The sequence below is a fragment of the Macaca mulatta genome, chromosome 15 (genome assembly GCF_049350105.2).
Source record: "Macaca mulatta isolate MMU2019108-1 chromosome 15, T2T-MMU8v2.0, whole genome shotgun sequence".
Taxonomy (NCBI): domain Eukaryota; kingdom Metazoa; phylum Chordata; class Mammalia; order Primates; family Cercopithecidae; genus Macaca; species Macaca mulatta.
Genome location: NC_133420.1, coordinates 65979196 through 65999177, shown reverse-complemented (window position 1 = coordinate 65999177; position 19982 = coordinate 65979196). Strand labels below are relative to the sequence as shown.

The following is a 19982-nucleotide window of genomic DNA, read 5'->3' as shown; positions in this document are numbered from 1 at the left end:
CGTCGGTGTGAAGAGAGTCCACCAACAGGCTTTGTGTGAGCAACAAGGCTGTTTATTTCACCTGGGTGCAGGCGGGCTGAGTCTGAAAAAGGAGTCAGCAAAGGGTGGTGGGATTATCATTAGTTCTGTAGGTTTTGGGATGGGGGTGGAGTTAGGAGCAATGTTTTGCGGGCAGGGGGTGGATCTCACAAAAGTAAATTCTCAACGGTAGGGAGAATTAAAAAGAACCTTCTTAAGGGTGGGGGAGATTACAAAGTATATTGATCAGTTAGGATGGGGCAGAAACAAATCACAATGGTGGAATGTCATCAGTTAAGGCTATTTTCACTTCTTTTGTGGGTCTTCAGTTGCTTCAGGTGATCTGGATGTATACATGCAGGTCACAGGGGATCAGGCTTAGCTTGGGCTTAGAGGCCTGACACTCCCCTGCAGCCACACTGAGCATCCTGGGGCTCTGAACTCAGCCTTTGTTCCTGCCGTTACCTCTAGCTGGAACCCCCAAACCCCTGTCCCTGGTGAACAAGACTGCCTAGTATGGGTGAGAAGTGCCTTGAGAGCTGGGGTAGGCACTGGGTTGGGGGTCAGGGGTGGCGGGGAAAGAGGGAGTCCTTCCAGCGGGGCTCTGGAGGACCTCTCAAATGAGGCATCTCCTTCCCGCTTCAGAGACTCTTGTGGGGCCAAAGGTTGGGTGGGCTCAGGAGGGCACCTTCAACTAGCCTTCCTCTGCCCAAAAACTGAGTCTCCCTTAGCCTTAGAAGTTTTATCATCTGTCTCATATCCCCTGGCACAGGACCAGAGGCCAAGGCAGGGCTTGGGGAATGGCGAGGGTTAGGGAGGGCAAGAACACGGTTTTGCTACCCCTGACAGGGCTCTTCCAGGGGCCTATTGCAACCCCCATCTAAGGACTCCTCATTGGCCAGTGAGGGTTTGTGTGGGTCCCTGGAGGACTCAAAGGATCAACCCAAAATTTGGGGCCTCATCTGTGTGAGCTGTGTATGTCTTCTCCCTTAGCCCCTGACCCAGCCTCAGAGCCTCCACCCTCCACTAACCAGGCCTTCCCACTGGGCCCAGAGCATCCTCTCCAGAACCCCCACCTTGGCTCCTGACCATAGAGACAAGGAGAGACCATGAGCTCTGGCAAACTCTACCCAGCCTTGCTACATCACAAGGGAATGCTAGTGTCAAGAATTAAACTTGAAGCATCTCAGTTCCTCTCAGCCTCATTATCGCATTTTTGAGGTATGAAAACTGAGGCCCACAGAGATTAAATCACTTGCCCAAAGTTCAGGGTGCACACTTGAGTGGGTTTTTTTAATTTGTAGTTTTGTTTTGTGTGTTTGTTATTTTAACTATATAACATATATACCTATATGTTATATATACTCATGTTTACAAAATATACTTAATACACAATTTAAAAACCAAATAAGGCCGGGTATGGTGGCTCACGCCTGTAATCCCAGCACTTTGGGAGGCAGAGGCGGGTGGATCACCTGAGGTCAGGAGTTGAAGATCAGCCTGGCCAGCATGGCGAAACCCTGTCTCTACTAAAAATACAAAAATTAGCCAGGTGTGGTAGCACGTGCCTGTAGTCCCAGCTACTCAGGAAGCTGAGGCAGAAGATTCACTTGAACCCGGAAGGCAGAGGTTTCAGTGAGCCGAGATCGCGCCACTGCACTCCAGTCTGGGCAACAGAGCAAGACTCTGTCTCAAAAAATAAAAAATAAATAAATAAATAAAAAATAAAAACCAAACAAAAACTAGCCAAGGTCACCTCCTTGGTTTCTGGCTGAAAGCACAGGCTTCGTGGGCACATTGACAAGGGCTGTAATTCCTGCTCTCTGCCCCTTACTGAGCCAATCTCCCCGGCCTCAGTTTCCCTGTATGTCAGATGGCATGATGACGTGCAGCTCCCTTCAGAGGGTGCGTAGTGATAGCAGCACACACACTCCCATGTGCCAGGCATCGCCCGCGTAATCCTCCCAGCGGCACTGTGAAGTGGGAGCTATTATCTTGCCTAAGGTCGTATGGCTAGTGAGTGGCAGGGCCGGTATTTGGATCCAGGCGGGCTTGCTTCATTGTCTGTGCTAAGTGCCACAGTATGAGCCCCTGCCATGTACAGGAGGGTGGGGGTCACCCTGAGTTTCACTGTTTCTACTGTAAGATCAGCACAGAGGTGAGTATGGAGCAACTGTGCTGTTCAGAGTGACTCCGGCCTCCTCACAGTGAGGGTGCCAGCACCAGGCCAGGCCTGAGGCGACTGCTCCCACCTCTTCCTAGGCTGCAGGACCCCAGCTGAGGGAGGAAACCTAAGACCAGCCAGATCAGGGTGCTGCCAGTATCCCTTGGAATCCCTGGAGCTGAATGGGAGAGCAGGCCAGGCAGGGGTAAAGGGCTTGCCTCAAAGCTGGGACTACTAGGCTGAGAACCATACATTCATCTGCAGAGCCCTGGATGGGCCTGGCCTGGGAGTGGGGCCATGACATGAGGCTTCAAAGTGCTGTAAGAAGAGCTGGGGGGCTCTCCAGACACCAAAAGATCCAAGCCTTCTGTACATGTGGGGAAACTGAGGCCCAGAGAGGGAAGGAGTCCTATCCAGGTCACACAGCCAGTCCATGCTGGGCCTGGGAGAATGGGAGAGGATCCGGTGCTCCCATGGCTCATGTCCTAGCCCGGGTCCCAGACCTGCACAGATCCATCTACAGGAGGAACCATGCGTATGCATGCATGTGCATATGTGTGTGTGCGCACGTATGCATGACAGCAAAACCAAGAGCAGGGACCTACAAGGTACTATGATGCCCACCCCACCTTATCCTGATGCCTCCCTCCCTCCCTCCCTCCTTCCTCCTTTCCTTCCTTCCTTCCTGATGCAGTACCTGTCTTTCTCCTCCAGAGACTGCCCTTACCTCTGCCCCAGCCCTTGTTTTCATCTATCCCCAGGGCCTGGCCTCAGTCCACCCACCATCCCCCTTCTCTGACATCTTCTCCCCTTTCCTCTTTCCATTCCAGCACCATGGCCCCTCCAGCTCCCCCTCAGAGAGCTGGCTGTTCCTTCAGCCTGGCATGTTCTTTCCCCAAGTGTCCACATGGCTCACTCCCTCACTCCTTCAGGTCTTTACTCAAAGTCACCTTCTCACTGAGGCCATCTGCTCTTCACACCTCCCCACACTTTCTATACACTGCCTGCTTTTTCTCCATAGCATCTATAACACGCCATATATTTTACATAGAACGCTAGCTCCATGAGGACAAGGACTTTTATCTTCCTTATGCCTGTGTCCTCGATGCTGGAATGGTGCCTGGCACACTGGGGGCTCTCAACTGGTATCTGCCAAGAGAATGGAAAGGCTTGCTCTGCAACTGGTCAGGGCTCATCTGAGCCTGATGTTGGGACCAGAAACTGCAAGGTGTTAAGGGCAGAGGGCCTAGTGCAAGCCTGTGGCAGAGCAGTGGACAGCAGGTGGGAGCTCTGTATGAACCCATGGCTGCCCTGCCTCCAGGGCCCCTCCCAGGGACAGGAGGATGCCAGAGGGCTGAAGTGCTTGGGGAAGGGCAGAGGAGGGTAGGAACCAGAACCCTGGGCCCCGTATATGCCTCTCTCAGCTGTAACTGAGGCCTTGGGACCATTCTGCTCTGGAATGCCAAGAATGAGAGAGGCTAACAGGGCCACTGAGGGTAAGACTGGGGAAGGGGCTTACAGAGGGTCACCGAAGAAGGCTATTGTACAGCTGGGGACTTCCAACTTCCAGCTGTGGGCCCTTCCCTGGTCACTCCCAGCCCTGGTTCCCCTGGCTCAGCTCCTCCCACCATGGGATGTCAGACACAGTCGTCCTCCCTGGATTCCCTGTGATCTCACCAGGCTCCCCACCTGTTACCCCTACCTCCTGCCCCCCATTCTCACACTACAGCTATTCTTTCTTTTTCTTTTAAATACTACATACTGGCCAGGTGCGAGGGCTCACGCCTGTAATCCTAACACTTCAGAAGGCCAAAGTGGGTGGATCACTTGAGGTCAGGAGTTTGAGACCAGCCTGGCCAACATGGTGAAATCCGGTCTCTACTAAAAATGCAAAAATTAGCCGGGCGTGGTGGTGCACGCCTGTAATCCCAGCTACTTGAGAGGCTGAGGAAGGAGAATTGCTTGAACCCAGGAGGCAGAGGTTTCAGTGAGCTGAGATCACGCCACTGCACCCCAGCCTGCGCAATAGGAGCGAGACTCCATTAAAAAAAAAAAAAAAATATATATATATATATATATAACATACAAACAATATGGATCACATTTATATGCTATCAATCATATAATAAACCCACAAATGTCCAACCCCAGAACTAGAAAATTATTAATAGCTTGCACTACTCTGGTGTTCCTCCCCATCTGCCTGTAGGAATTATTTCTTTTTCTAAAATAGCTTTCTTACATATATATAGTGAAGAATGTATTTTTGCTTATTTTTCAGCTACAAGACTGGTGTCACATTGTATATAGTCTGTATTACTTTTTTGTTTTTTTGAGATGGAATCTCACTCTGTCACCCAGGCTGGAGTACAGCAGCACAATCTCCACTCACTGCAACCTCCGCCTCCTGGATTCTGGATTCAAGGGATTCTCTCTTGCCTCAGCTTTTTGAGTAGCTGGGACTACAGGTGCCCAACTACACCAGGCTACTGTTGTTTTTGTTTGTTTGTTTTTGTTTTTGTTTTTGTTTTTGTTTTGTTTTGAGGCCGTCTCGCTCTGTCGCCAGGCGGGAGTGCAGTGATGCAATCTTGGCTCACTGCAACCTCCGCCTCCCAGGTTCAGGCAATTCTCCCACCTCAGTCTCCCGAGTAGCTGGGACTACAGGTGCCTGCCACCACACCCAGCTAATTTTTGCATTTTTAGTAGAGACAGGGTTTTACCATGTTGGCCAGGATGGTCTTGATCTCTTGACCTTGTGATCCACCCACCTCTGCCACCCAAAGTGCTGGGATTACAGGTGTGAACCACCACGCCCGGCTACTGTTATTACTTTTTATGCCTCCAGAATTTTTCTGTGTTGTTGCAGGTGTCTGTTGTGCCTTAATTTTCACTATTGTAGAGGATTCTATTATGTGCAATTGCACAGCCGTGTATGTATCTGTTCCCCTGTGGAGGGACATTTGGGTTGTGTCCAGTGTCTCTTGACCACCTGCCTTGTGCAGTGCCCCCTGACCCTCCTGTCATTAATCCACACTCTAGCTACATCCACAGACCCATGACTTCACGAACCCCCATCTTCTACTTCTGAGCTCCAGACCATATAAAAGGCATAACTGTGTTTATTGAGCACTTACTCTGAGCCAGAAACGATTCTCAACATTTTACATGTGGTAGCGCATTTAATTTTCACAGCAACACAAATGGGAGGTAATATTCTTATCGTCATTTTACAGATGAGAAGACCAAGGCCCAGAAGGGTTGAATATCTTGCTCAAGATCACACACCTTTTGCCACCCCCAATTCCAAGTCCCATAGGCAACTCAGACTCAGCACGTCCGTGATGTAACTTATCATCTTCCTCTCCAAGCCACTTCCGCACTTGTGTCCTACTCTCAGTGGGGACGTCTCCAATCCCCAGGCCCAAGCTGGAAACTGGAAGCCTTTTCTGACTCATCCCTCTCCCTGACCCACTCCATCCAAATGGAGCCTAAGTCCTGCACATTGTACTTCTCGGATATTGATCAATCCCATCTCTCGTCTCCACGTCCACAGTGCTGACCCATTATTAGGTGCCCGGCTGCTGCTCCTGGCTCATCACTTCCCGGCAGTCTTCGCAGGCCCGTCTCCACCATTTCCAGCATCCTACACACTGTGGCTCAGGTGTGCTTTCTAAACCTCACCTCACCATGTCCCCCACCTCCAGAACGAAGCCCAGCTTCCTCTGCCCATCCCCTCAAACTGTAAAGTGCAGCGCCCAGCCCCAAAAAAGACACCCCCCACCACCATACCTTGCTCTGTCTCCTCCTGGGAAGCCTCCTGGCCTTGACCCAGAGGCTGCATGTGAGTTTCCCCACCCCGAGCCCCACAGCCTCCAAGCCTCCCACTCTGCACGCACCTTCTTCCTTATAATTACCTGTTCCCCATTAAACTGCAACCCTCAAAGGCAGAGCACAGCGCACCCACTGCACATCCCCAGTGTCCAGGCAGGGCCTGCACACAGTAGGTGCACAATAATTGTTGAAAGGCAAAATGCATGAGCAATGACAGGAACCATGGGTGATGCTGCTTTCTGAGCCCCAGGCAGCAGAGTGACTCCTGCCTGGCCCCAGGGTCAGCAGATCCTGGCCCCCCACCCCCACCCAACCTCTGCGGCTGCTTCCCTGGGGCTCTTGGGGCCCTATGAGGCTTCTTCCTGTGTCTTCATGTGTTCTAAGGATTTCCCTCTTTGCATCTTCCTTTCCAATTCCTTCATGTGGGAGCACTCTGGCACCAGGGAGAAGAAAGAGGAGCCCAACCCCTTACCAGCCTTCAATCTATAACAAGCATTCTCAAGGGAATTAAAACTGATTCTTAAAAGGAGAGGTGAAAAAAAAATCTTAACTCTATTTTATGTATAAAGCACAGAACATATACAGTACATAAATAGGTATATAGTATATCTGTGATATTAAAATTTCATGTGATTAAGGAAAAAAAATCTAGAAGACTACTAGGGAAGGCACTAATTAAAAAAAGGCTAAAAAATTCTGATCTACATTCTTGGGCCTTGCCTTGTCTGGTCCAAGAACTGGCCAGAACTCGGGGAAAGGAAGAACCAGGGGAGAGTCTAGAGTCCAATCTCAGGATCCCTTCAAAGTATTTCCAAAGCCGGCCCCCCCACCAGCCAGCTACGGTCCTTTCCCCAAAACAGCCCTTCCTTCCCCCGTGCCTGAAAATCCCTCATTCTGTTTCTGTCATTCTTTCGTCTCACCCTGTTGCTACTGAGGGCACAGGTCAGCTCTTCCCCGTTCTCCCCCTGGGGCACCCCAGTTCCCAGGGCGTGAAAGACTCAAGGCGCCTCACCTCTACACCTTGGGCTAAGACATAGCCCTAGAGCTCCTGGAAGAACCCAGGAGGGAAGCCTGACCACAGGAGGCCCCCAGGAAGTGGGGCTACTGCTGTGGGACAAGCCTTGCTTTATTGGGGAAGGGATGGGATCACAAATAATCTCTCCTTAGAAGTGCTCTAGGGCCATGGATTCATGTAAGGGCGGGGCAGGGTGGACTGAAGATCTGTTGGCAGGGCTCACGGAGACGGGGGTGAGGGGAGAGATCGTGGGTTCGTGAGATCCCATCTTGGGCAATACGGTTATCCCGTGGTCTTCGTACGCCACAGAGTCCTCCAATTTCAGGGGTTCCCGTGGGGTGGTGGAGCCAATGAAGACCAGGTAGATGATGCCACCTAGACAGGCACCCAGAAGTGGTGCCACCACTGGCACCCACCACCAGTTCTCCCCTTCACTGCAGGCAAGAGGCAGAGGCCTGCTGAGCGGGCTGATGCCCGGGACAGCACCCTCATCCACCTCGGCCCACGACAGATTGAGCAGAGGATTCATCCCCAGGCTACCCCAGGAAACATCCCCAACCCGGGGACCCGGTCAGCCTCAGCCCTATTCAGGGACAAGGTTGACACCCAGTGCAGGTGCAGGATCTGTATCTGTACTGGCCTGGGGAAATGTTGGGACTCACTCCTGCTCCCCAGGCCACCTGGGGGTTCAGCAGGACCCTACTGCGCTGCCCCTCACATCACCCGCCACCCCTCAACACACAGGGGAACCACAGAAAAACTCGAAGGAATGGGCCTGGGCAGGGGCAGTACCTGAAGACCTCTTTGCCCCAGCCAGCAATGAAGGTGAAGACGCGAGGGGGCAGGTCCCGGGACGGGTTGATGGCATATCCTGTGTTCATACCGAGGGACACCCCAATGATGACCACGAGGATGCCTATCACCAGCGCCTGTGTTCCTGGCAGTGCTGCGTTGTTCTCCTGGTCCGTGATGGCGAAGAGACACAGCTGGAGCATCCCGGTCAGCCACACCTAAGGAGCAGATGCTGTGGCAGCTCACCTGGGCCGCTCCCCAAGCCACAGGACCTCAGCAGTGCCCCAGATCCAAGCCCACCAGCACAGACACGTCTCGGTACAGTCTCCATCCAGAGTTCTTGTCCTGTCTATCCGGAGGGGCTCCCTGCTGGCTCCGTCCTCAGGGGTGGAGGGCAGGGGGAGGGGTACTCATCCGGGACCACTGACCTCATTCAGGAAGCCCCGCCACAGTGTCATGTGATCAGGAAGGTAGGTGGCAAAAATGCCAGCTGTAGCGACGGGACCGGTCACCATCAGCTGTCCACCCGAAAAGTGGAGAATGGCCGCTGCGGAGACACAGACTGTCGTGTGAACCTGCCCCCAGCTAAGCCCCACCGGGGTCCCAGAAATGAGGTTATAGGTTAGAGGGTGGGGGAGCTCCAGGGCTTTTTTCTCCCAGCTATTTTTACTAATGAGGACACTGAGGTCCAGTCTGCCCATATTTCATAGGAGGCGGCTGAGGCCAGAGGCGGACACCTGGGCAGGACACTCACTGTAGAAGAGGGTGTAGATGGTGGCAGCTGCCAGGAAGGAGCCCAGGAACTGCCCCAGCACATAGACCGGAAACTTCCTCCAGGGCACACGGCCCAGTGCACAGTTAGCGAAGGTCACGGCTGCGTTCATGTGGGCCCCTGCGGGCAGCAGGCAAGTGTGTCAGGGAGGGAGAGCAAAACAAACAACAGTGACAAACAGTATTGAGAACAACGATGGCTAGTGTGTATAAGAGCGTGCTCCGTGACAGAGCTCTCTCACTGAGCCCTCACAACCACCCAGTGAGGCCGGGGCCACCGTCTTCGTTTCACTGTTAAGGAAACTGAGGAACAGAGAAGGTGATGACTTGCCTAAGATGACCCAGCCAGTGAAAATGGTGGGTCAGGGGGACCCAGGAAGAATCTGGGGCAGACACGTCATAGGCACGGGGTTCAGAGGAGACTTCCTCCTGCCCAGTGGCCAGGCTCAGGCACTGGTTGTGCCGGCGAAGGGGCTGACTGAGGCAGGCAGGAAAGAGCCTATTGGGGACACCTCGTCTTGCCCGGTCCGGCAGGGGCTGGGCTCACTCACCAGAGATGTGGCCTGCCACGTGCACTCCCATGGTGACTCCGAAGCCAAAACCCAAGTTGACACCAAGGTAGCTCCCATATTTTTTATTTAGAACCATATGGGCCACGGAACCAAGGCCGAACACCTACAAGGGAGGGCCTCTAAGGGGGCTGCCTGCCCAGAAGCCCCAACCTCAGAGGAGGGCTCGGAGCTCAGTTCTAGCTCCTCACCCCCGTGCCCTGGGCCTCCCTGGCGTTGCCTCGAAAATCCTCTGCCACGCCCTCTTCCCCCAGAGCCTTCCCTCCTTACTGCCTCCTCTCCTTGCCCCTGCTGAGGCCTCTCAGACCTGAGCCACTGAGAGCCAGGTGGAGCGGCAGTCAGAAGCTCTTACGACAGACATCCAAGCACCTCAGCCCCAGGCCTACCTGAAGTTTTGGGGTAAGGCAGGGCTGTGAGGAGGGGATGGCTGACGTGGATTGCACCCTCTCAGAGTCCCTCACACTTCAGGCTGGCCTGAAGGAAGTTTCTTTAAGGGACCTCCAAATCCATCCATGCCTGACTCTGCCAGGAACCCCTCCCTGCATACACACACACACACACACACACACACACACACATACACACACACACACATACACACACACATACACACACGCATACACACACACACGCATACACGCATACACACACGCATACACACGCATACACACACGCATACACACACACACGCATACACACACACACGCATACACACACACACACACACACACACACCCTCCACCCCAACCTCCACAATGCTGGAACAGTGGGGTCCTAACTGTCTTGCCCTCAGCTTCATTTCCACTGACCCCAGGCAGCATTCCAAGCTGCTGCTGCTTGCCCATCCCTCACGGCTCCTCAGATGACACTGCCTTCACAGGGGAAGGGGCGTACCTTCAGGCCCATTAGCCTCAGTCTAGAACCACTGTTCCCTTCAGCCCTAGCTCTGTGCTATCCTCTCCCTCTGCAGAGGCCTCCATCTCCCCAGTACCTTCCATCCTCCCATTGATTGGCTTCCACAGACTGGAATCTCATCCTTCCCAGCAAACTGTCCCACCCCTGCCCAGTGTCCTTCTCCAGGATGCCCCCTTCCTGTTTCAGTCAGGCTGCATGAGAGAACACGCTGTCCAGCTGCTTCACCCCTTCCCTCGCACCCCCTCGTCAATCTGGCTTCCACTTCCACATGTCACAGACACCAAAGCTCTCTCCAAGGGCTCCAGCAACCTCCTGATTTTCCAAAGGTCTTTTCAGGCATGGTTTTACCACATCGACAGCTTCAGCTATGCTTGATGCAGTAAAATTCCCATCATCTCCGCTGGGAAGCCAGATCCCTATTTGCAAATCCCCACTGGAACTCTCCTGGTGTTCCACGGGCGTCTCAGGTTCTGTTGAAGGTTTGCCATCTCACAGCACACCTGCTCCTCACTCTCTGTTCCCCATCCCCGTTGGCAGAGCCAGAAACTCAGATGTTGCAAATGGGAGCTTCCTCGCTATCCTCCCCAACACCCAATCAGCTCTGCTTACCTTCTCCCCAAACCTCACCCAGCCTCCTCCTTGCAGCCAGAGTGACCTTCCTAACAAAAACCCCATCGTGTCTTCCCGGGCTCACTCACTGGCTCCCCTCCACTTCTAGGATGAAGTCCAAACTCAGTAGGCCACCATTTAAGACCCTGCATAATTTCATCCTTTCTGCCTGTTTCATATCTGCCCCAATATTCTTTCCATTCAGCAATAGTATTGCTACTAAATAATAATAACCATTTATTGAGCACTGCCTACATGTCAGCAAGTTATACTGATCACCTCCTTTAACCCTTACACGCCAATGTTATGAGTTAGGTACTATTATTCTCCCCTACTTGACAGCTGAGTAACCTGAAGCTTAGAGAACTTGAATGGCTTGTCCAAGGTCACACAGCCTGTACATGGTGAGCCAGGACTAAATCTAGGCAGTTACCTATGCCAGATGGCCTCAAACCAAACAACTGCGCTGCTCCACGCATGCCTTACTCTCCCGTGCCTCTTGTTTGTTTGTTTGTTTGTTTGATTGATTGATTTTTGAGACAGGGTTTTGCTCTATCACCCAGGCTGGAGTGCAGTGCCGTGACCAGGGCTCATTGCACCCTCCATCTCCTGGGTTCAAATGATCCTCCCACCTCAGTCTCCCAAGTAGTTAGGACTATGGGCATGTGCCACGGCACCCAGCCAATTTTTTTTTTTTTTTTTTTTGAGACAGAGCCTTGCTCTGTTGCCCAAGCTGGAGTGCAGTGGTGCGATCTCGGCTCACTGCAACCTCCAACTCCCTGGTTCAAGTGATTCCCCTGCCTCAGCCTCCCAAGTAGTTGAGGTTATAGGTGCACGCCACCATGCCCAGCTGTTTTGTTGTATTTTTAGTAGAGACAGGGTTTCACCATGTTGGCCAGGCTAGTCTCGTCTCAAACACCTGACCTCAGATGATCGCCTGCGTCAGCCTCCCAAAGTGCTGGGATTACAGGCATGAGCCACTGTGCCGGGCCCCAGCTAATTTTTTCTATTTATTTATTTATTTATTTATTTATTTATTTATTTTTTTTTTTTTTTGAGACGGAGTCTCGCTCTGTCGCCCAGGCTGGAGTGCTGTGGCCGGATCTCAGCTCACTGCAAGCTCCGCCTCCCGGGTTCCCGCCATTCTCCTGCCTCAGCCACCCAAGTAGCTGGGACTACAGGCGCCCACCACCTCGCCCGGCTAGTTTTTTGTATTTTTTAGTAGAGACGGGGTTTCACCGTGTTAGCCAGGATGGTTTCTATCTCCTGACCTCGTGATCCGCCCGTCTCGGCCTCCCAAAGTGCTGGGATTACAGGCTTGAGCCACCGCGCCCGGCCTATTTATTTATTTTTTGAGACAAAGTCTCTAGAGTGCAGTGGCGCGATCTCCCACTCACTGCAAGCTCTGCTTTCATTCTCCTGCCTCAGCCTCCTGAGCAGCTGGGACTATAGGCACCTGCCACTACGCCCGGCTAATTTTTTATAGGTTTAGTAGAGATGGGGTTTCACCGTGTTAGCCAGGATGGTCTCGATATCCTGACCTCGTGATCCACCCACCTCAGCCTCCCAAAGTGCTGGGATTACAGGCGTGAGTCACCACGCCCGGCCTTTCAATTTATTTTGTGTAGAGATGAGGTTTCACTATGTTGCCCAGGCTGGTCTCGAGCTCCTGGCCTCAAGTAATCCTCTCACCTCAGCCTCCCAGAGTGCTGGGATTACAGGTTTGAGCCACCATGCCTGGCCAGAATATCCTAATAATTTTACACTGACTACATCTTGAAATAGGATTTTGGATATATGGGTTAATTATTAAAATTAATTTCACCTGTTGCTTTTTACCTTTTCAATGTGGATACTAGAAAAATTTAAATTATATAGATGGCTTGTATTGTATTTCCCCTGGAAAGCTTTGTTCTAGCGTTGATGAAAGAGAAAACCTGGAGAATTGTGGACATGAGGGCCGAAGTCAAAGCCGTCAGTGGAGAAGGCCCCAGGAGGGGGTACAGGGTAAGAAGGCAGACCAGGCCAGGCGCGGTGGCTCACGCCTGCAATCCCAGCACTTTGGGAGGCCGAGATGGACAGATCACTTTGGGTTAGGAGTTCAAGACCAGCATGACAAAACCCCGTCTCTACTAATAATACACAAATTAGCCAGGCGTGGTGGCACTCGCCTGTAATCCCAGCTACTCAGAAGGCTGAGACAGGAGAATTGCTTGAACCCGGGAGGCGGAGGTTGCAGTCAGCCAAGATCGAGCCACTGCACTCCAGCCTGGATGACAGAGCAAGACTCCTTATCAAAAACAAAAACAAAACCAAAAGGTAGCTGGGGCTGCCCGTAGAGCCACACATCACACTCATGGGTGGACGCTGGAAGCCTCAACTGTGAAGCAGGTGTTGAAATGGGAGAGGAACAGAGAGAGAATGTGCCATGGATGCCGAGGAGAAACAGAGTTTCCCAAGGAAGGTGCGGTCCACACTGTCGCATGGAGCTTCTAGGTCAAGTGCGTACAGGCCTAGAAAGCATGCTTTTTTTTGAATGTGACAATCCAGCAGTCGTTAGGAACATGGTGAGCACTGCGTCATCCAGCTGTGGAGGCAGAAGCCCGGTTCCAGAGCTGGAGAGGTGAGGAGGTGGCAGCAAAGAGTTGAAAGGCACCAGCGTAGACTCCTCTTTGAGAAGTCGCCTGAGGAGCAGGGGAGAGAGAACAGGATCCGCGAAGGGGCTGACAGGGTGAGGGGAGGGAGGTTTCGTTTTGTGTTGTTTTCAGTGGAGAAACTTCGGTATGTTTATAGGCTGAGAGAGGGACAGGCTGAAGATAAAGGAGAGAATAAAGTGACAGTGTGAAGTACCTGAGTAGGCTGGACAGCTGGATTGGTGCAGAAGTGGAGGGGTCCTCCAGGAAGGAGAGGACCCCACCCCAGCCAAGGGGTGATACGTGGATACATATGTGGTTAATGGGTCTGGTGGTGAGAGGGACAAGAGGGTGAGGTGAACACCACAGGAAGTGTTGATTATTTTACCTGTCAAGCAGCAGGTCAAGCCATTTGCTTATTTTAAAAAATAAAATAAAATAAATAAATAAATAAACAAAGTCAGAGTACAGAGCAGATTTGGGGAAGTCTGAGAACATGTGAAATAGCCCAGATATGGTGGGGGAGAGGCAGTTGAGCAGGCCCCACTGGGTCCCTCAGAAGCCCCAGGACAGAAAGGGGGAACCCAGAGCTGGGCTGCCTTCAGATCCAAGATAACGTATAGCAGGGGAGGGCAGGAACAGATGTGGGTGCAGTGGGGAGTGAGGCCAGGACAGGTTGACAGGCTGGCAGGATAAGGAGGTAGAGGGACTGGAGCAGGCATGGAGGGTCTGAAAACAGGGGCCCCCATGGCCTTTCCCCCACTCCAATACCATGTGCTAAAAATACTGAATGAGCATAGGCCGGGTGTGGTGTAATCCCAGCACTTTGGGAGGCCGAGGCGGGCAGATCATGAGGTCAGGAGTTCAAGACCTGCCTGGCCAACATGGTGAAACCCCATCTCTACTAAAGATACAAAAAATTAGCCAGGCGTGGTGGCACACACCTGTAATCCCAGCTACTCGGGAGGCTGAGGCAGGAGAATCGCTTGAACCCAAGAGGCAGAGCAGTGAGCCGAGATGGCACCACTACACTCCAGCCTGGGCAACAGGGTGAGACTCGGTCTCAAAAAAAAAAAAAAATGGGTGAGCAAATGAACCCCACATGGTTCCTTGTGTCAGGGTTGCCAACTGGCAAGTCATGCCCTAATTCATCCAGCACACAGGTTTTGTTTAGATAACTTGGTTTTGAAGAACAGAAGTTTCCGTCTCTCTTGAAAAATGAGCAGCTCAGGCAACACTGGCCTGCATTCCACCCTCCATGGCAACAGTCAGCTGGAGTGGCAGCAGCTACAGCCTCGCACAGATTGGCACTCAGCAGCCAGCCAAAGTCCCCACCGCCCTGAGTTGCCGCTCTCTTGGCCCCTGTAGCATGTGATCTACAACCCTTGCCCCATGGCTCACGTGTACGGCTGGTTTTCCAGGCCCGGATGGCTCCAGCCCCTCCTCTCCCTGATCAGTGAATGTGGCCCAGCCCATCCAAGTCTCCCTGACAGCCAGGAGGCCAGCTCCAAGGGCAACACCCCTGGAAGCTGCAACATGGATCAGTCCGCTTCCCTCGTCCCAGCTGCAGTAAATGGGGCCAAGGTCACACTAGCTTTTTGGCAAAACCTTCACCCTGGTGACTCACTGAAATTCCTATATATATATTTAAAAAAAAAAAAAAAAGCCCTCACTTCTTGGCACAGCCTGGCAACTAAAAATAACAACAACACAATGTCCGACATAGGCTTACACCTCACAAAGTTCTTTTAAAGCGCTACTGTCTTCAATTCTCACAGCAAATCTGCACAGCAAGAATTTTTCTCCCACTCTATAGATGGGGGAACTGAGGCCGAGAGAGGCGTCTTGAACTACCTGAAAATGAGGACCTTACCCTGGCTGGGGGAGCATCGACAAGCCAGAGTCTTTAAAAGCTGGCCATATTTAAGCTAAGGGACAGAGCATAGAGGTTAAGGGTCAAGACTGTGATATTAGGCCAGGCACGGTGACTCACGCCTGTAATCTCAGCACTTTGGGTGGCCGAGGCGGGAGGATCACTTGAGGTCAGGAGTTCAAGACCAGCCTTGACAACATGATGAAACCTCCTCCCTCCTAAAAATACAAAAATCGGCTGGGCATGGTGGCGTGCACCTGTAATTCCAGCTACTCCGGAGGCTGAGGCACAAGAATCGCTTGAACCTGGGAGGTGGAGGTTGCAGTGAGCCGAGATCGCACCACTATGACACAGCAAGACTGTATCTCAAAAAAAAAAAAAAAAAGACTGTGATATTAGACTGCACTGGATTTAATCTTGACTTAAAGTGTGACCTTGGGCAAGAGGCTTAGTCTCAAGGAGACTCAGTTTTCCCATCTGTGAAACTGGGATAATAATAGTACCTACTTCACAGGGCTATTGCAAGGATTTGGGAAGATGCTTCACGTAAGGTGCTTCCCATCACAGAGCCCGGGATGCATTAGGTGCTCAATGAAAAATCTCAATAAAAGGAAGAGAAACAGAGATGTGGGCAGGTATCAAGCATGTGGGCAGTGCCTATTTCCCTAACAGATCTCAGAGGACACACCCTCCTGCCTCCGAGGTTCCAAGGGTTAACAGCCCTCATGGGACTGGAATGTCTTGTGATAAGTGAATTACTTTGCCCTGGATTAAGGAGGGACAGGATCTAGCTGCTGTCCTCACAGCTCAGGAGCCAAAGCAGGTGGGGAGGTAAGAGAGGAGCAGGGGAGGGCCAGAGGCAGAGAGGAGAGAGCAGCTGAGAGCACCTGTCCTAATAACAAGAAACCAATACATGGGTACCACATGTGTACTGGGTGCTGAGACTTGGCATTCTTCACACAAGTCCTCCAGCTTGGTGTTAGTGTTCCTGTTAACCAATAAGGAAGCTAAAGCTGTGGGCCGGGTGAGGTGACTCACGCCAGCAATGCCAGCACTTTGGGAGGCCGAGGCAGGCAGGTCACCTGAATTTAGGAGTTCGAGACCAGCCTGGCCAACCCAGGCTGAAACCCCATCTCTACTAAAAATAAAAAAATTAGCTGAGCACAGTGGTACGAGCCTGTAGTCCCAGCTACTCAGGAGGCTGAGGCAAGAGAGTCACGTGAGTATGGGAGGTGGAGGCTGCAGTGAGCCGAGATTGTGCCACTGCACTCCATCCTAGGAGACAGAGTGAGACCCTGTCTCAAAAACAAGAAAGGTAAATTTGTGAACAGTTAAGATACTTGTGGATGGTCACACAGCTAGAAGATAACAGAGCTAGGATTCAAACACAGCTCCAAAGCCCGTGAAGTCCTAATTCTACACAATATAAGTGAGAAGTCAGGCTTTAAGCCAGGGAGAGACCTGCCCAAGGCCAACCGGTGACTCACGGGCAGGGTCAGGCTAAGAACCCTGGTGTTCTGATTTCCTCTCTCCCTTGAGATCCATGGGCGCTACCACACACATAAACATTCTCTCTCACCCCACCTTCCTCTAGCATGCACCTGGCTGCCTTGGCTTCCCTTCCCAGAGGCTGCCCCTTCTTTTTCTAGACCTGGACCCTGCATAAGATGCAGTAAACATGGCTACAGTCGTGTTAAGGGCAGAGGCTCGCTGTGGTAAGTGGCAGGGCTGAAGCAGGTGGAGAGGGAGCAACCTCACATCCCGCCTGCAGTCTGGATTCTGTCCCAGTCACACACTAAAGAAGAGCCCTTGTCAAGGTTACCAGCAGCCTCCACGTTGCCAAACCCTAAGGCCTCTTGCCAGTGCTCACCTTGCGTGGCCCATCTGCTGACAGCTTCTTCCTGGTGGAACCACTGCCCCCCTCTGTCATGCAGTCTGCTCTGGGTCTCCTCCCACCTCTCTGACCATTCCTTCTCAGGCTCCTTTGCGTGCACCTCTTCATTCCTCAGGGCTCTGTCCTCAAACCATCCTTTTCTTTTTCTGTACACTCTCTCTGGACAATGTCGACAATCACCACCTGTGTTATGATGAACTTCAACTTTTTCCTTCCAGACCAAGCCTCTCCTGAGCTCCAGCCCCTTGCCTGTGTTTAACTATCTCCTGGATTTCCCCATGGGCATCTCGCCTCTCACCCTGTGCTGGGCCCCGTGCTCCAGAACAGCTCATCAGCGCTTTGCCCACATCTTCTGCTGGCAGAGTCTCCCCAGTTCCATCTTCCACAGCCCTCTCAAACACGTGCTTTCTTCTCCAACCCCAAACCAGTCATCACCCTCTCTCTGTCCCAGATCAGAAACAGCCTCTTAAGTGGTTCCCTCTTGCCAGCCGTGCCTGTCCTGCTTTTGCTCCACACTGCACCCAAAATTACCTTTAAAATCCAAATCTGATCATGTCACTCCCCTGCTTGCCAGCCTTCAACATCGCCCAGTGCCCTCTGGATTCATTCTCAGAGCCTGATCATCAAGTTTCTCTTCAATATCTCTCTTTCTTTTTTTTCTTTTTTTTGAGACAGAGTCTCACTCTGTCGCCCAGGCTGGAGTGCAGTGGCTGGATCTCAGCTCACTGCAAGCTCCGCCTCCCGGGTTTACGCCATTCTCCTGCCTCAGCCTCCCAAGTAGCTGGGACTACAGGCGTCCGCCACCTCACCCAGCTAGTTTTTTGTATTTTTTAGTAGAGACGGGGTTTCACCATGTTGGCCAGGCAGGTTTCAAACTCCTGACCTCAGGTGATCCACCTGCCTCAGCCTCCCAAAGTGCTGGGATTACAGGCATGAGCCACTGCACCTGGGCCTCTTCAATCTCTTCACCCTGGGTTTCCCTTCTCCCCATTTCCAGCCATGCCCCTGATACCCCAGTGCATGGTTTCATTCGACCCCCACATATTATGAGCCTTTCTGTCCAAATAGACTTGATGAGAAAGGCCCCCCACCTCTTTACTTTCCTCTGCTGCTTCCCCTGGCTCCCAGCTCAGAGGCAAGGAATGGACAATGTGACTTACAGGGTCAGCATGGGGAGGGGGTCATGGATGGCCCTGGTGGAGCCCCACCCACTTCGTGCTGCCCACCCACTCACCATCATGACATACGTGCTCATGAACTCGGCCAGGAACTCTCGCACCATCTTCTTCTGCAGTATTTCCTGGATCTTTGCCATCACGGACCAGGAGACCATTTTGGAGCCACGGGTGGACCTGAGACAGTGACCCGAGCCCATGGACAGAAAGGAGACTCAAGTCTGCCTGCTGCCCATCGGCTCTTCAACTCACAACTGAGTTAATGGGTAACCCAGCAGCCTCACCACACACACCTCCTCTTGCCCAGGGCAGCTGGGACAGCTGGAATTGGAGACACTTGAGAGCCATGGGGACATGGAGAGGAACGGGGTAGACAGCCAGGCCATGCTCCTTCTAGTTGGGACTGGACCAGTAAAAATGACACACTAATGAAACCACTTTGCAGAGGGGCAGGTGGGGAGCTGAAAGTGCGATCCATGATGCCAACAAGTCTCTGGGAAAAAAGCAGGGTAGGAGAGAGCAGACTGGAAAGTGGAGCTCAGTTGTCTATGTCTATCCATCTGTCTGTCTGCCTATCTGCTAGAGCCAGAACTTTGGGGTCACAGGCCAGGACCTGGCAACAGTGAGGCACTCTACAAACAGCATGAGGTGTGACAAAGTCTGCTGCCGAGCTCTATAAACAGCACTGAGCACTGAAACATGTACCAGGTTCTGTCAAAGATGAAGGGGTCAGCAAAATGCACCAGGCTCTGCAACCAGGTCAGTGCAAACAGAGGTTTGTGAGAGAGTGAGTGAATGAATGAATGATCAAGAGAGAAGGAGGGAGAAAAGGAAGGACTGGATCTTACTTCCTGGTGTATCTTCAGTGCCTAGCACAATGCCAGGCCGTAGTAGATGTACAATAAATATTTGTTGAATGAGTGAAAACTGGGGAATCTGTCTTACTCTCAACTAGATCCTCAAAGCTTCCCAAAGTGCCTGGCACTTAATATATATTTAGTGAAGTGCACAATTAGATGGACAGGTAGATGAAACAGTGAGTAACAGGTCCCAAATCTGCGTATAGGGAGAGGTATAGGACTGGAGTTTGGGGAAGGTGGTGGGGTGGGGATGGAGGATAAAGAGGAAGAAGAGGGGCCGGTCCCAGTGGCTCATGCCTATAATCCCAGCACTTTGGGTTGCCACGGTGGGCAGATCACCTGAGGTGGGGAGTTCGAGACCAGCCTGACCAACATGGAGAAACCCCATCTCTACTAAAAAATACAAAATAAGCCAGGCATGGTGGCACATGCCTGTAATCCCAGCTACTTCAGAGGCTGAGGCAGGAGAATCGCTTGAACACGGGAGGCGGAGATTTCGGTGAGCCAAGATCTCACCACTGCATTCCAGCCTGGGCAACAAGAGGGAGACTCCGTCTCAAAAAAAGAAAAAAAGTGGGGGGGAAGAAGAGGGATACAGATACCTGTAAGTGTGGCCTTAGTGCTTGTTTAGACTAGTCACTCTGCTCTCTCACTGTCTGCATGCCCAGAAGCTGACACCAGCCCCTCAACTCCTCTGGCCAGCCCATCCTTGCACATCACGTACTGCCTTAGCTGCAGGCCTTTGCACATGCCAGTCCTACGCCCAAAATGGTCCCCTGCGTCCCCAGAGGCTCCTTTACCTGCCAGCCTTCTTTCCTTGACCTAAATTTCCCTTTCTCTGGGAGAGCGGCCTACCCCCTCCT

General features: G+C 52.3%; 1 protein-coding gene and 1 long non-coding RNA gene across 22 annotated transcripts in view; both read right to left on the bottom strand.

Moving 5' to 3' along the window:
- Positions 1-1655: 1655 nt before the first annotated feature.
- LOC144334672 (uncharacterized) lies at positions 1656-4244 on the bottom strand. Its single transcript, XR_013404790.1, has 2 exons — positions 4101-4244; positions 1656-3967 (listed from the first exon to the last, which is right to left on the bottom strand). It is a non-coding gene; the product is annotated as an uncharacterized LOC144334672 (long non-coding RNA).
- A 1097-nt stretch (positions 4245-5341) lies between these two features.
- The window catches only part of AQP7 (aquaporin 7), a 20762-nt gene continuing 6121 nt past the window's right edge, over positions 5342-19982 (bottom strand). For 3 of the 21 annotated variants that reach the window (XM_001100020.5, XM_077965967.1, XM_077965966.1), the window contains 6 exons: positions 18319-18436; positions 9143-9266; positions 8575-8712; positions 8249-8367; positions 7821-8038; positions 5342-7462 (listed from right to left, as the gene is read on the bottom strand). In XM_001100020.5, coding sequence (XP_001100020.2) covers positions 7177-7462; positions 7821-8038; positions 8249-8367; positions 8575-8712; positions 9143-9266; positions 18319-18436 — 1003 coding nt within the window. In that variant the 3' untranslated portion in view covers positions 5342-7176. Of the gene's footprint in view, positions 7664-7708; positions 8039-8248; positions 8368-8574; positions 8713-9142; positions 9267-17615; positions 17788-18318; positions 18437-18552; positions 18663-19982 lie in introns of those variants that run through there. The other 18 variants (XM_028835107.2, XM_077965974.1, XM_077965969.1 and 15 more) reach the window with 11 other exon arrangements.